This window comes from Lactuca virosa, chromosome 6 (genome assembly GCF_052849685.1).
Source record: "Lactuca virosa cultivar CGN04683 chromosome 6, Lactuca_virosa_CGN04683_v6, whole genome shotgun sequence".
Taxonomy (NCBI): Eukaryota; Viridiplantae; Streptophyta; class Magnoliopsida; order Asterales; family Asteraceae; genus Lactuca; species Lactuca virosa.
The window spans coordinates 47239960-47255391 of NC_136431.1; the positions used below are offsets into that span (position 1 = coordinate 47239960).

The window sequence follows — 15432 nt, forward strand, 5'->3', positions numbered from 1 at the left end:
AGTAAAAGAAATTTCTACCCCAAAAATTGAGAGTCAACTTTCTGAGTTGACTAAAGTAGTGATTATGCTTGCTAAGGATAAGGGTGTGCAACCACCAGCAGTTAGACCTTGTGGTATTTGTACACAAGTTGGACATCCCACTGATATGTGCCCAATGTTACAAGAAGATATAGAGCCGGTTCAAGCTACGAGATTCTCTAGTCAACAGCAAGAAAACTTTCAGCCAAGAAGTAATCCAAATTGGCACCAACCTAATGCCAATTTTCAGCCAAGGCCACCATCTTTTCAAGCAAGACCTCTATTTCAAAATCAAATGCATCATCAACAAAATTATCAACTATATTTCCAGCCAAAATCAATCTCCTCATCAATCTCAATTCCAATCTCAAAACATGCAACAAGGAAGTAGTTCAAGCGGATCAGGAATGTCTTTGGAAGACATTGTCAAGAGTTTAGCCACAAGTACTCAAATATTTCAAAATGAGACCAAGGCGAGTATCAAGACTTTGGAGCAACAAATGACTCAACTCGCCACTTTTGTGAGTAAATTTGGGTCACAAGGCAAACCACCCGCACAAACCGAGAAGAATCCAAAGCATAGTGCATGTGCCATTACTTTGAGAAATGGCAAAGAATATGAAGGTCCAAAGAAGATTGAAGAAGAAGAAGAAATGGAATTAGAGAAAGAAGAAGAGAAGTCAAAAGCACCTTCAAAGAAAGTTCCCAGTGAAGTAAAAGTCACTCCTCCTCCATTTCCCACAAGTTTAAGCAAGTCAAAGCGTGAAAGGGAAGACAATGAGATCATAGAGATGTTCAGAAAGGTTGAGGGAAATATTCCTCTTATTGATGCCATCAAACAAGTCCTTAGATATGAAAAATTCATTAAGGAATTATGCACATCTAAGAAAAGATTAAAAGGGAATGAAACTGTCAAAGTAGGTGAAAATGTATCTACAGTGTTACAGAAAAGATTACCTCAAAAATGTAAGGATTCGGGTGTTTTCACGGTTCCTTGCAAGTTAGGTAATCTTCATGTTCCACGAGCTATGCTAGACCTTGGAGCTTCTATCAATGTTTTGCCATATTCTATTTTCAAAACCTTAAATATTGGCATATTGAAGAAGATCGAGGTAATCATTCAATTGGTTGGTCGATCTTTAGTACATCCAAAAGCTGTGCTAGAAGATGTGTTGGTCCAAGTGAATGAATTAGTATTTCCAGCAGATTTTTATGTCCTTGACATGGATGATGATGAGTTCAATTCTTCTAGGAAGACCCTTTTTAAAAACAGCCATGACAAAATTTGATGTTTATGATGGTACATTGTCCATGGAATTTGATGGGGAAGTGATAAATTTCAATATCTATGATGCTATGAGATATCCAAGTGATATTTCATCTTTGAATTTTGTGGATGTTATTGAACCATTAAACGAAGAGTGTTTTGATTTGTCTAATCTCGATGTGTTAGCTCTTATTTTAGACATGAATCTTCAAAAGATGAAGTGGAAAAACTTTCCAACCAATTCAAAATTGATGAAGAGATTTTGGAAATTATATCTTGCAAGGATCAAAAGAAGAAAATGAGGTTTGATGTTCCAAAGCTGAAATTACCGATGCCTAATGAGAAACTTGGTCCTTCTATTGTGCAGGCACAGGAATTGGAACTCAAGACTTTACCCGAGCATCTCAAATATGCGTATCTTGGAGAGAAAGAGACTTTACCAGTGATAATCTCCACAAAGTTATCAACAAAAGAAGAAGATGAGCTTGTCACCACCTTGAAGGAATATAAGGAAGCTATTGGGTGGACTATAGCCGACATCAAAGGGTTAAGTCCTTCACTTTGCATGCACAAGATCCTTATGGAAGAAGATTACAAGCCTTCCCGAGAAGCTCAAAGGCGTTTGAACCCTCCAATGATGGAGGTTGTGAAGAAAGAGATTTTGAAGTTGTTGAATACGGGGATGATCTATCCTATATCGGATAGCAAGTGGGTAAGCCCGGTCCAAGTTGTACCAAAGAAGACAGGTATTACCGTTACAAAGAATGACCAAGGTGAATTAGTCCCCACCCGTGTGCAAAACTGGTGGAGAGTTTGCATTGATTATAGAAGACTTAATTTCTCAACTCGAAAAGACCATTTCCCACTTCCCTTCATTGATCAAAAAGGTTAGCGGGAAAAAGTCACTATTGTTGCTTGGATGGGTATTCCGGTTTCCTTCAAATACCCGTTGCACCTGAGGATCAAGAAAAAACTACTTTCACATGTCCCTTCGGAACATTTGCATATAGGCGAATGCCTTTTGGACTTTGCTATGCTCCCACCACTTTTCAACGGTGCATGGTAAGTATTTTTTCGGAGTATGTTGAGGAAATCATTGAAGTTTTTATGGATCACTTCACAACTTATGGTAATTCTTTTCATGAATGTTTGGGTAATTTGAAAAATATTTTGCAAAGATGTATTGAGACCAACCTTGTTTTGAATTATGAGAAATGTCATTTTATGGTTGATAAAGGTCTCATACTTGGTCTTGTTGTGTCTTCTAAGGGTCTAGAGGTAGACAAATCAAAAATTGATGTCATTAAGTCTTTAGCTTATCCCACTTGTGTTCGTGAGGTACATTCGTTTCTTGGTCATGCATGTTTTTATAGAAGATTCATCAAAGATTTTTCCAAGATATCTCGTCCCATGTGTGAGCTCCTATAAAAAGATGCAGAATTTGAGTTTCCAACGAATGCAAGCAAGCTTTTGATCAGTTGAAGGAGTTGTTAATCTCAGCACCAATACTTCAATCACCGGATTGGAGTTTGCCCTTCGAAATCATGTGTGATGCCAACAATCATCCAGTTAGTGCAGTTTTGGGGCAAAGAAAAGATTGAGTTCCTCATGACATTTATTATGCCTCAAAAACACTTGATAGTGCACAAGCCAACTACTCAACAACTGAGAAAGAATTGCTATCTATTGTCTTTTCTTTAGATAAATTTCGTCAATATTTGCTAGGTTCTAAAGTGGTTGTTTATTCTGCTCATGCAACTATTAGATATCTACTTGTAAAGAAGGATTCGTAGCCTAGACTCATTCGATGGGTATTACTATTACAAGATTTTGATATTAAAATCAAGGACAAGAGTGGAAAGTCAAACCTTGTAGCTGATCATCTTAGTAGGATTGTTTCTCCCGATGACTCGACTCCCATTCATGATGCATTTCCGATGAGAATCTATTTTCAGCAAAAGTTGCCCCATGATATGCCGATACTGTGAACTACATTGTCACAAATCAATTTCCACCAGATTTGACTCGATGGCAAAAAGACAAAATCAAGAAGAAGCCAAAATGTAACACCTGTTTCGAGTAGTGGTTGGAAATTGCTATTTTGGGGGTGTTTGTGCATGGACTCGGTGAGTTGGGAGTCCAGCTCGTCGAGTAGGGTCGTGATATCATGGACGCGGGACGAGACTGACTCGGCGAGTCCGAGCTGTTTAAAGAAAACCCTAATTTTAGGGTTTTTCCCCATATATAAACATCATTATAAACCCTTGTGGCCTCCCTTATCACGATAAAAGACCGTTTACGTCCGCAAACTCTCAAAGGTGTGAACTGAGTGCATTTGGGGGCTATCTTTAGGATTTTGGGGAGAATTCCAAGCTTGAAGAGGAAGTACCAAGAGAAAAGCACTAGATCAAGCGTCTATTTTGTGTTGGGCATTCGTTTGAGGTATCAATTTGTCACTTTCATTTTAAGATCCTTAAATTTCTTTTGTAGGATTATGACCATCATAGAAGGAAAGGGAAACAAGGTTGGATCTGGACCTATCACTAGGATATGGTTCCAGATATGGACCTTCTTAGGTCTCAGAAGTCAGAAAGTTACATCTTTTTATGAGCTCATTCCCTCTCCATGCATGAAAACCTTGTTAAGGGTTAGTTTTGAGTATTATGGCCATGAGAGGCCTTGCATGCATGTAAAGTTTGCAAATTTATGTGTTATCTACACTAGTAGAGGATAGATCTGAAGTTTGGGACCCTGAGTCCCACTGGAAAGGGCCGTAAACATAAGGGACTAAGGGGGACTCGGCGAGTCGTGCAAGAGAGTCGGCGAGTTGAGAGGGTTTTCTTATGTACGGCCAAGGGTTTACGGCCAAGGGTTACGACCAAGGGTTTACGATCAAGGGTGTTCGGTTGGTGGTTTACGGCCGTGAACATCAAGGAACTCGACGAATCCCTCGGATGACTCGGCGAGTCGATGGGTTAAGCCGGGACCAGGCGAGTGACTGATTGTACTCGACGAGTCAAGGTTAATATGGACTGTTGACCTTGACCATAGACCTAGAATTTGACCAGGTTTGACCCAGAGGAGCCTTAGGGGATGAGTTAAGATTATTTACTTATTGGTTATAGGCAGTTTAGGAAGAGCAGCACATGACATACCTGAATTCAGTTGCCGATTCAGCTTTGTGAGGTAAGTCTTCTCACCATATCAATGGGTCTAAGGCACCAAGGCCAACCCATTTTACGAGATACGGTTTATTGTTTGAATATGCGATGTGATAGTATGTCATTTCCATGGAAGACCACGTGGGGGTTTCCATGGCATTTGGCATAGGACCTTGGAGGGTTTCCATGGCATCCTAAAACATTTGATTGTATAGTTTGCATTATGTCTTGTTTGGTAGGAAGACCTTATGGGGTTTCCCAAGGCAGGAAGACCATGTGAGGGTTCCCATGGCAGATAAAGACCACGTGGGCGTTCCTGTGGCATTTAGTATAAGACCCGGGAGGGTTTCCAGGGCTTCCTTATTTGTCGAATGCATGACTTATGTGATATATGTAGCGTATGGCTAATTCGATATGTGTTATGTGGTTTGTGTGTGGGATATGCTCTGGGGGACTCACTAAGCATTCACTTACAGTTTGTGGATTTGTTTCAGGTTTATCTGAGTCCAAGGGCAAGGGCAAAGCTTGATGGTGCGGCGTGCACTCTCTCTCAGGCGACTTTATGGGACACTCTGATATTTGAAAATAAATTTGTAATGAATATGGATTTGAAACAATTGTTTTGGAATTTCTTGATTTATTGGAATGTGTTTGGTTAATTAAAAATGAAAATTTTCTTTGAAAAATTGGGTCGTTACAAGTTGGTATCAGAGCCTTGGTTTGAGGGATTCGGGCACAATCTCGAGTGTGTCAGGACTCAAACCAAGGAAGAAGTAAAATTGCTTTCAAAAGTATCATAACAGGTTTTAAAAGAAATGAAAAGAGGAGAGTGCAGCGCGCGTGATCAGCCGAGCCAAGTAAGCAATTCCCCAATATGTTAATCCATGTTATAGTGATATTTGAGCTTTGCTGACTATATGGATCTTGCTATGTGTATGCTTTTAAAATTGTATACAGTTAGGAGCTCATAGCCTCAGACTGATTGATTTGACCTTATTTTCTTTTCCTTGTCTGGATGTGGTCTTAGGGTAGAATCTTTTATTCGAAAGTCTATTTGATCATTTCTGTGTATAATTTGCATGCATAAGAGCAACCTGTTGCGATTGGTTTGATTGATATGGATAGAGAAAATCTTAGGACAGCCTAGGATTTGAGTTACGTGGTAGATGTGGGAAAAGGGTTGATAGGGACAAATTGGAGTTATCAGGTAGGACAATGGGGAAAGGTACAGGTAGGAGTGGAAGGTAGTATTGGGCCTGTACTACTAGAAGCATATGACCTGTACCCGAACCAATGTTAGATCTGACGACTTCAAGGAGGACCGATGTGGAGAGATCCGTTTTATGGAAATCATGATAGTTATGATTTATGACATTCCAGTTCAGCATGGTGGTGACACGTTTCGGAGCGGGAGGATCAGGATCAGGATCTGGATCCGGGAATGGATCGGGTGACACTATAGACGGCAAAGATGAGAGGCTGCGCGAGATCATTGCAGCCGAGGTTACGAAGGGTATCCTTGACGCTACCCCAATGATTTTAGGGACGGTCAAGGAGGGTATAATGGAGATCATGGAGGAGAGACTCAGATCATTCAGGACTGAGATTGTTGCGGGCCAGTTGGGAGCCCGAACTCCCTCGTTCCGGGAGTTCAAGGTGTGTGGGGCGCCGGAGTTTTTCAGGGTCAGGGACCCGATTGTCAGCCGACGCTGGGTGGCGGATATCGAAAACACCCAGCGCACGAGTTCTTGCCCGGATATGGCAAAGGTTGGGTTTGCTTCTTGCATGCTGAGACACAGAGCCCGGGATTGGTGGGGCGAGGTTACTAAACAGGTGGGACCAGCTGGGGTGGCTGAGATGACATGGGCCGAGTTTGTTCGGCGATTTGATTTAGAGTTTGCACCACCCATTGAGGTGCAACGACTAGTGCGAGAGTTTTATGATTTGCAGCAGACCACCGAGACTGTGGCAGAGATCACCGCTAAGTTTCGGGAACGAGCTTTGATGATCCCTCAGTATGCTACCAATAAGGAGATGAGACGGACCCGATATCATTCCATGCTGAGAGATGATATTCGGGAGTTTGTGAGCTTTACGGGGTGCAAAACTCTGAATGAGATGGTGGAGAAGGTACGTGAGAGGGAGATGGAGTTGGATTCTCGCACGCAGTGGAAAACTGAGCAGGTGCAGGCAGCAGGGGGTCAAGCTAAGAAGCCTAAGACCTCGGATACATCTAGTAAGGGCCAGCAGGGTCGTGGCCGGTGAGCCAAGTGTGGGAGATCCCATGGGGGAGCTTGCTGGGGGTCAAACTCGGTGTGCTATATGTGTGGTCAGCCGGGACTGCCCCAAGAAGGGCCTGATATGTTTCCACTGCAACCAGACTGGCCATAAAAAGGCCAACTGTCCGAGGTTGCAGGGAGGAGGGGGAGCAGTGGCGGCGCCGGCGCCCGCCAGAATGAGGATTACCGATGGTCGCCCTGCTAAGGCGGAAGCTCCAGCAGTGAAGAGTCGTGCATTTCAGCTCACTACCGAAGAGGCACGCGCAGCGCCAGACGTTGTGGCTAGTACGTAATTATTCTTCCCTGCTCTATGTATCTGTTTCGCTTATGTGTATTATATGCTTGTATAGGGACCTTTTTGGTCAATGGTATGTCTGCTCATGTCTTGTTTGATTCAGGTGCAACCCGATCGTTCATATCTCTTGCGCTTAGCAAGAAGTTCCGGGACGCGCCAGGAACTTTGGATTCCCCGCTCGAGGTGGAGATTACAGATGACCGCACCGTTAGTACTGCGAGGGTGTATTAGGACTGTGTCCTGAATGTGCTTGGTGAGAGATGTCGTGTCGATCTAGTCCTGATACCGTTGCGAGGGCTGAAAGTGATTATCGGAATGGATTGGTTTGGGGCCAACGGGGCCATGATCGACTGCGAGCATTAGTTGGTGAGGGTTCGGACCCCATGTGGGGGAGAACTGGCGATATATGGTGATAGGGCATCGCAAGGGCCGACCCTCTGTTCGGCTGCGAGGGCTAGGAGATTTCTGCAGCAAGGATGTATGGGATTTTTGGATTATATCTCAGATACGAAGGTTGAGATTTCTGCAGCAAGGATATAGGCAGCGTGCCAGTTGTCCAGGACTTTCGGGATGTTTTCCCCGAAGAGTTACCAGGAGTGCCTCCGGAAAGGCAGATGGAGTTTCACATCGATTTGGTGTCGGGTGCCGCTCCGACAATAAAGGCACCATATCGGTTGGCACCACCCGAGATGCATGAGGTACCTATACAACTTCAGGAGCTGTTAGACCGAGGATTCATTCGTGTGAGCAGTTCCCCGTGGGGAGCACCAATTCTTTTCATGAAAAAGAAGGATGGATCCTACAGGATGTGTATCGATTATAGGGAACTAAACAAGCTAACGGTGAAGAAACGTTATCCGTTGCCAAGGATCGATGATTTGTTCGATCAGCTGCAGGGTGCGTCTTGGTTTTCCAACATTGATCTTTGGTCGGGATACCATCAGATGAGGATTCAGGATGAGGTTGTTGGATTAATGTCTAAGTCCATAACTATATTTGGTATGTACTTGACCCGACCCGGCATGGTCCATTTGGGTTGCACTTCACCGGCACAATTTATATGGATAGTCTTTTGAGAATAATATATTTATGATTTATATTAATATATTATAAGTTCTAATATATTAATATGGAATCATATTATTTAAATAGTATTGATCAAGAATTAATTTAGAATTAATTAAGTGATCAAAAAGAACTAATTAAATATGGACTCTTATATATATGGAATGGGCCAAGTTCATTTAGGTTGGGCTAAGCTTTCATGGATGGTCCATGGAGCTTTTAACCCATGGATCCTATGTAAATGAAAGGTCATGGGTATTAGGGTTTACATGGATGTAACCCTAATCCTCCATAATATATAAAGGGGTCCTTGGCTCACAAAATTGACACAAGTGTGTGAAAATAAGAGTGGACCGATTTTAGTGTGCATACATATTCTCTCAAGTTCTTCCAAGGTGTTTTGGTGATTTGTAATTCCATTTGAGGCTTCCACACTATTGGGGCTAAGCTCTTAAAGCTTGAAGACATCAAGCTACATCAAAAGGTATGTCATCTAACTAGAACTTTGTAGTATAGGTGCTTCATAATATGCTAGTTAGGATGAAACCTTGGAATAGTTAATATTTGCATGTATATTAGAGAAAACATAGATCCAAGGTTTATAGGGTTGCATGTACACCATAGGAGTGTTAGAATGCTCAAAACCCAACAGTGGTATCAGAGCCATGGGTTGTTTTCTGTTATATTGATGCAAATGTTTTATTTTCAAGTTGAAAAAAAAGGAAAAAAAACATGACGTTTGTCAAATTTTAAGATAATTACTTGTTTTGTGAAAAACGAATTATTTGTAAAATTTGAATCATTTGTTATATGAGTTGAAGTAGGTCAAATTTAGTAAAAGATAAAATGATATGATTATTTTATTAGTTTTAAAAGTTTGATCTAAATGTTTTAAGGAGTTACATATTTTGTCATAAAATTTTGGAGCTCAAAAGTTTTTTTAAAGTTGTGATCTTAAGGGTTTTTGAAACTTCCATAAGTTATGGATATGAAAGTTTTTTTTAAAAAAAAAAAAATTGATTCAAAGTTTTTATGGAGTTACAAAATTTGGTGTTAATGTTTTAAAGAATTCCATAACTTGTTCTTAAGTTATGGAACATGGAAAGTTTCATCATAAAACACCATTAATTCCATAAGTTATGGAATCCAAAGGTTTTCAAGAATTACAAAACTTGCCCTCAAGTTTTGGAATTTGAGAAAAGTTTTTTATGAAAAAAAGAATTGAATTCTAAAACTCTTGGGTTCATAACTTAAACAGTTAATTAAATGGTTTTAATTTTGAGTTTAATAATTGGAATTATGATGTTTTGTTGAATAGTTCAAATTAACTCTTATGGACTTTATTAATAGTTAATTAAAGCGTTTAATTAAAAGAGTATTATTAATCCATAAATATATGGTTTGAGTTTAATTAAATTAAAAGTCTAGTTTAATTAATAGATTAAACCACCAAGTATTTTAAATGTCTAAAATACACCCTTATACTATTATAATATTAAAAGTTTAATATATTATATGTATAAGAGCAAGTCGTCTTACCATTAGTAGGCCTCATTCACGAAGCCGGTCTATAAGGGGGGTATAAGGTTACTGCCTATAAAATGGCAGTTTAATGGGTGTCCACTCTCACTCACCGCTTCCTTGACCGGTGGAGGGTCGTTAGCCGAACAGGTAGGACAAGGACTATAATTCTCCCTTCATTATAAGTATAATTATAAATACTAAGTAACTAAACACTTATAAATTCCCAATCTTAGTTACTTAGGAAAATGTGAATAAGGTGCTAATCCATGAAATTACACTTTGCACTTTGTTTAAGCTGTTAGTGGAGCGTGTGTGGTTAACCGGCACACTAACCTGGACTTAACAAGGTAGGCAAAGGGTAACTTAATGTTTATCATAGTATCGTTGGAGCGTGTGTGGTTAACCGGCACATCGATTGAGGGGTAAATATTAAGGGTACCAAGTATATTTGCATGGTTACTTCACACCTTGTTTTGTGATCCTCGGCATCCCAGTCACAAAAGTTGAAGGGCACACTCGAGATTGAAACATGCCATTGAAAAGTTCAATGAATCTCAAAAGAATCTAGGGGTTTCAAAACCAATTAAAACCTAATAATACATTTCGTTTATCTTGGTGGAAATTGGTGAATCGTCATTCACCTACCTTCAAATATTTTATAGCTTGGATTACGGCATCCTCTTCCAAGTTATAAAATAGTTTGTTGGGTCCTAGCCTTAATATATCATATTGGGTGTTATATTAAGGACTTAAATCAACTTTACATGAATTTCTCCCATTGTTGATGTCTGGTTTAGACAACAATGATCTTCCCAAACCAAGCTTTCCTAATGAATATGACTTCCCGAGTTTGGCTCATGGAAGTCATACTTCTCTTCCTCCACCTCCTCCAATTATTCTCCCTAACCCACAAGTTCAAGGTCACTCAAGCCCTAATAGCAAGCAAGGTCTATGTGTGATCACATCTTAGAGATGAAGTCACATATTGACAAGCCGGGAGAGTTGGGTGTCAAAGTCTTGAGAAAGTTGGATCTTCAATCACTTTCTAAGTCACATAGTGAGTTCCTTTGGGACTACTATGAAACAGACTATGACATGAACCTTAATGATCATATCTATTTGCTTGGTGCTGCTGAATCAGCAATGATTTGGAACGATAGTAAAGCAAATTTGATTAGAAGATCAACTTCCCAAAAACTTTATGGACAGTGACAATGGTGACATTGGAAATCCAGAAAAAGCATTCTCTTCCCAATGGAAAGGGATTGGCCATAGTCAACCCGGTTGACCAAATGGTAAAGAGAAAGGCTAAGTCTGAGATAGTCCCATTACCAAAGGGTCCATATTATTTTGCCAAAGGAAGGGGCGTTGATTGCAAAGCTGCCAAATTTACCTAAGGATGTTAAAGTCAATAAGTTTGACTCTACATCAGGTAGAGCCCATTATCTAACTCTGTTAAGTTCTATTCTGAGATCCTCATTACATGATGTGACTGGGTCACATGTTGATGTTTTAAGAATCAAAGAATAGAGAGAAATCTTAAAGGAAGTATATGTTGATTCTGATCGCGAAGGTGGATTTCGATCGCATCAGAATTTTGAGCAGTTGCTTAAGAAGTTATGATATATTGCTAAGGAATAGATAACAACAATTTTCCATGTGTATTGTAAGGATAAGTTTTTCCGCAAAGTTTTAAAATAAAAGAAAATTGTTTAATTTTATTTATTTGAAGTATCCTTACAATGGCATTTGTGGAAAATTGTTGCTTATATGATTCCACTGACAGCAATATTGGAAAATGGATTTGATTCTTTCATTTGTGGTAGTGTCTAAATTTACCAAATCAGGAAAGTTCCTCATCACCCAAGTTTCAATTGGACCGAAACTTGGAATCATGCAAGTTGAATAGTATGATGAATGAGAACTTTCAAGCATTGGAAAATCAAGACTAATTACTTGTTCACATGGATGTGTGAGTCAAGTGAAGGACTAAAGGGATCGAGTACACATTCTTGTGCACTGGTCATGTCCACCACAAAGCTCGTTAAGACTATTTGATTTACTAAAGTTTAGTAAATATGGTTATACTTACAAGTTTAAATATAATTCTGAAACATTGGAAAAGTCTCAATGTATGGCAGAACGAATGGGAAGAATCAAATTAGGCAGAAAGATAAAAGTTTCTCAAATCTGAAAAGATGGGACAGTACTTTAGTATCATGTTTGTGATCATCTTAATGATTTAGAAATCATATCACAATTAGTCCTCTAAAGGTCATCTTAGTGCATTCTTATGACTAAGAAGAGGAGTCACGAATTGTTGAAATGGTTAGATCAGGAAGATGAGTCATACTTCGTTCCAAAACAATTCTTAGAGTCATACTCCAAGATCGTAACTTGAGTGACATATCTTAAAGAAAGGTTTAAAACACTTGTCAAATGTAAGAGTAAAAGTGTCCTACTCTTGTACATTTGAAATTGGTAAGTTGTGATGTTTTGGATAAAACAAAGACCAACTAAGGCCAATTGTGTGAAGTGTTTGTCTTGATAAAGAATCCGCACTATCTCTTGAATAGTTGGCAAGATAGTCTTATATGTCAAGAGGATAGTGGGAGTCTTAAAGATCCTAAAAAGAATTTCAAGAACTAATCAAGAATAAAACCTGAGGTTCTTCACTAGCACACGACTTGAGGTTTATAACCTATCGTGTTGACATATTCTGTGCCCATTCCAGTTAAAGTTGGCTTTGCATAGGAGTTCTGAAAGTTCTTAATTGGTTGCATAACAACTTGGAAGCAATGGCAGACCCTGTACTGCCAGGTGGCAAGAAGTTAAGATTGCATAAGTTCAGTCCATATGAGTTTGGATTTGTCATTATCCTTGTCTTGTGACTATGGTTTTGATGATTCACATGGATAAGAACACATACACCATAAAATCTAAGGGTCATAAGGTTTCTCTCCGATTCATGAAAATGATGGTGAGGAAACACTTCCACCAAGTAGATTTGAAGCAGATGGCAAAAGGTCTAAACAATTGAGACTATGATTACAACATCCCTTTTCATAGTTCTGAAATTGTTTAGACACACATGCATGCTATCTAAGGAAAGGTGTATGATTTTCATAAAGTTTAATCAAAGCATCTCGTATCAGAAATCTGAACTTTGGTAAGAAAGTCAATAAAGTATTGATTTCTAGAAGTCCAGTTGATTTCTGAGTACATGTCAAAGCTAGTTGGAGCATAAGTGTTATGCTAATAATCATCATGTTAGTAGGAGCATGATAATTATTGTTATTGTTGCAAGTTAGCAATGTTAATTATAGAAAACAAAAGTTTCAATTCGTGAGGCTGCAGGGATTGAAAAAGTTGTTTTGCTATAATTAAGGGAGAGGATATACTTCATTTCAGTTCTAAAGGCTTAGATTGAGACCTTAATCATCTTTAGTCAAGAATATATATATGAATTTAATGTTGGATTGGTTCAACTTAAGGAAATTCTATATATTGCGTTCTCAAAATTCGATTATGATTACAACATCTCTCTTCATAGTCAAATTTTGAAAACATGGCAAATAAAAATATTGTAGCAAAAGACTGGTCTAGAATCATGTCTTTATGTGAGACATCATGAATCGTGTACCATTTGCTTTGGGTACAGGATCGATTGCATGTGCTATAATATTTGTCATTTCTAAATTTTTCCAAATGCCCAGAGGCATTAAGAAGGGAAAAGGTCTAGAATTGGATATGACTAAAATGATTAAGCAATTGTCGTGGACAATCTGAGGTTTACCAAAGATTGGTTGCTCAGGGACAGTTGGAAGTATAGTGCTAATTTTGGAAGGACCATATTGACATATTCTGAAAAGAGGAATCTCTTATTCAGAAGTGATAGTCAAAATGAGAATATGGAGTTGTCTCCATAGGTGGAAGTTATCTGTGTAAGATTAGAAAACTTAATGCAAGAAGCATGTCCAAAGCAATGTACTTTGAATATGAGACTTAGTTTCCATGGAGTTGATCTCCATTGGAATACCTTATAATGACTGTTGACAAGTCTTTGTGACTTTGTACATATTCATTACAGGAGGGACAGTGCATATAAGTTTAAAATCTAAACAGATTTCGATAAATGATAGGAATTTGAAATTCTCACATTTTTCGATAAGGATTTGGGAGTGTGAAATTAGAATCATTGAAATTATGTTCAATTGGTTTATTTCACAGAGTAAGGATCATAGACAAACATTGAGTGCATACTTGGTGTATGGCAAAGCTATTGTTTACGAAAAACATAGTGTACATGCTTGGAGCATGGGACAACTAGTGTTTTTAATTCAAGTATAAAGTTGATAAAACCGAAACAATGAATAATGAGTAATCAGTATGGTGATAAATAAAAGTGTTTATTTATATTCATAGGGTTTGATACCATATTTGATTCATTTATTTTTGTGTTTCACTTTGCATGTTTTGACTTCCAGAATAACTAAGTCGCTCTTCCTGAATGATTAAGTTATTCAAACCATCCACAGTCGGTCATATGTTGGAAGTAGATATGAATCAAGACTGTCATGGATTGGTTTGTAGAGGTCCAAGTTGGTGGACAAAGTGGTGCTACAACACTCATGAGTGCTCATAAGTTCTGAGTATTGGATTCAACCGGCGTTCATTTGAATCACTTCATGGATTTTATCACGAGTGATCATGAGACGATAATATCTTATATTCTTCAAACCTAGAGATATGAGTTGTTACTATGAGTTGGTTATACATTGATTGCACGAAAACGCATTTGGTAACTCGATGTTATAAAACGTGCCTTTGTGTATGATTCAACAAGTAGTAGAACAAGCCATATGAGTCGAAGTTTATCCATTCCTTTTACCTTCGGGATAAAAGCGATATCTGTGGGCCCCTCGATGATTTAGCGATGACACATGTGAGTGCTTGGCCAAGCCAGGACTGATTTGATTTGTTCAATCAGTCAGTCATCATAAATCGAAAATCGGGAAACAACAAATGGACAGAGAGAATGATTATAATCCATGTCTCAGTCCATATGATATCTAGAATGGAGGAATATATGATCCCTTATCTAATGGACAAGTCATTGACAAGGTCAGAGTTCGACAGCGGCTTTAAGAGCTACGATTGCCAGTTAGGTTTTGAAGTCATACTCAATAATAGTTTTAGACTTATCCAAGTGGGAGACTGTTGGATTAATGTCTAAGTCCATAACTATATTTGGTATGTACTTGACCCGACCCGGCATGGTCCATTTGGGTTGCATTTCACCGACACAATTTATATGGATAGTCTTTTGAGAATAGTATATTTATGATTTATATTAATATATTATAAGTTCTAATATATTAATATGGAATCATATTATTTAATTAGTATTGATCAAGAATTAATTTAGAATTAATTAAGTGATCAAAAAGAACTAATTAAATATGGACTCTTATATATATGGAATGGGCCAAGTTCATTTAGGTTGGGCTAAGCTTTCATGGATGGTCCATGGAGCTTTTAACCCATGGATCCTATGTAAATGAAAGGTCATGGGTATTAGGGTTTACATGGATGTAACCCTAATCCTCCATAATATATAAAGGGGTCCTTGGCTCACAAAATTGACACAAGTGTGTGAAAATAAGAGTGAGCCGATTTTAGTGTGCATACATATTCTCTCAAGTTCTTCCAAGGTGTTTTGGTGATTTGTGATTCCATTTGAGGCTTCCACACTATTGGGGCTAAGCTCTTAAAGCTTGAAGACATCAAGCTACATCAAAAGGTATGTCATCTAACTAGAAC

The 15432-nt window shown here is 38.7% G+C and overlaps 1 protein-coding gene across 1 annotated transcript; it reads left to right on the forward strand.

Annotated features, from left to right (window-relative positions):
• Positions 1–809: 809 nt before the first annotated feature.
• LOC145121503 (uncharacterized) lies at positions 810–1307 on the forward strand. Its single transcript, XM_079057240.1, has one exon. The coding sequence runs from the start codon at positions 810–812 to the stop codon at positions 1305–1307; it is 498 nt and encodes a 165-aa protein (XP_078913366.1).
• Positions 1308–15432: the final 14125 nt, after the last annotated feature.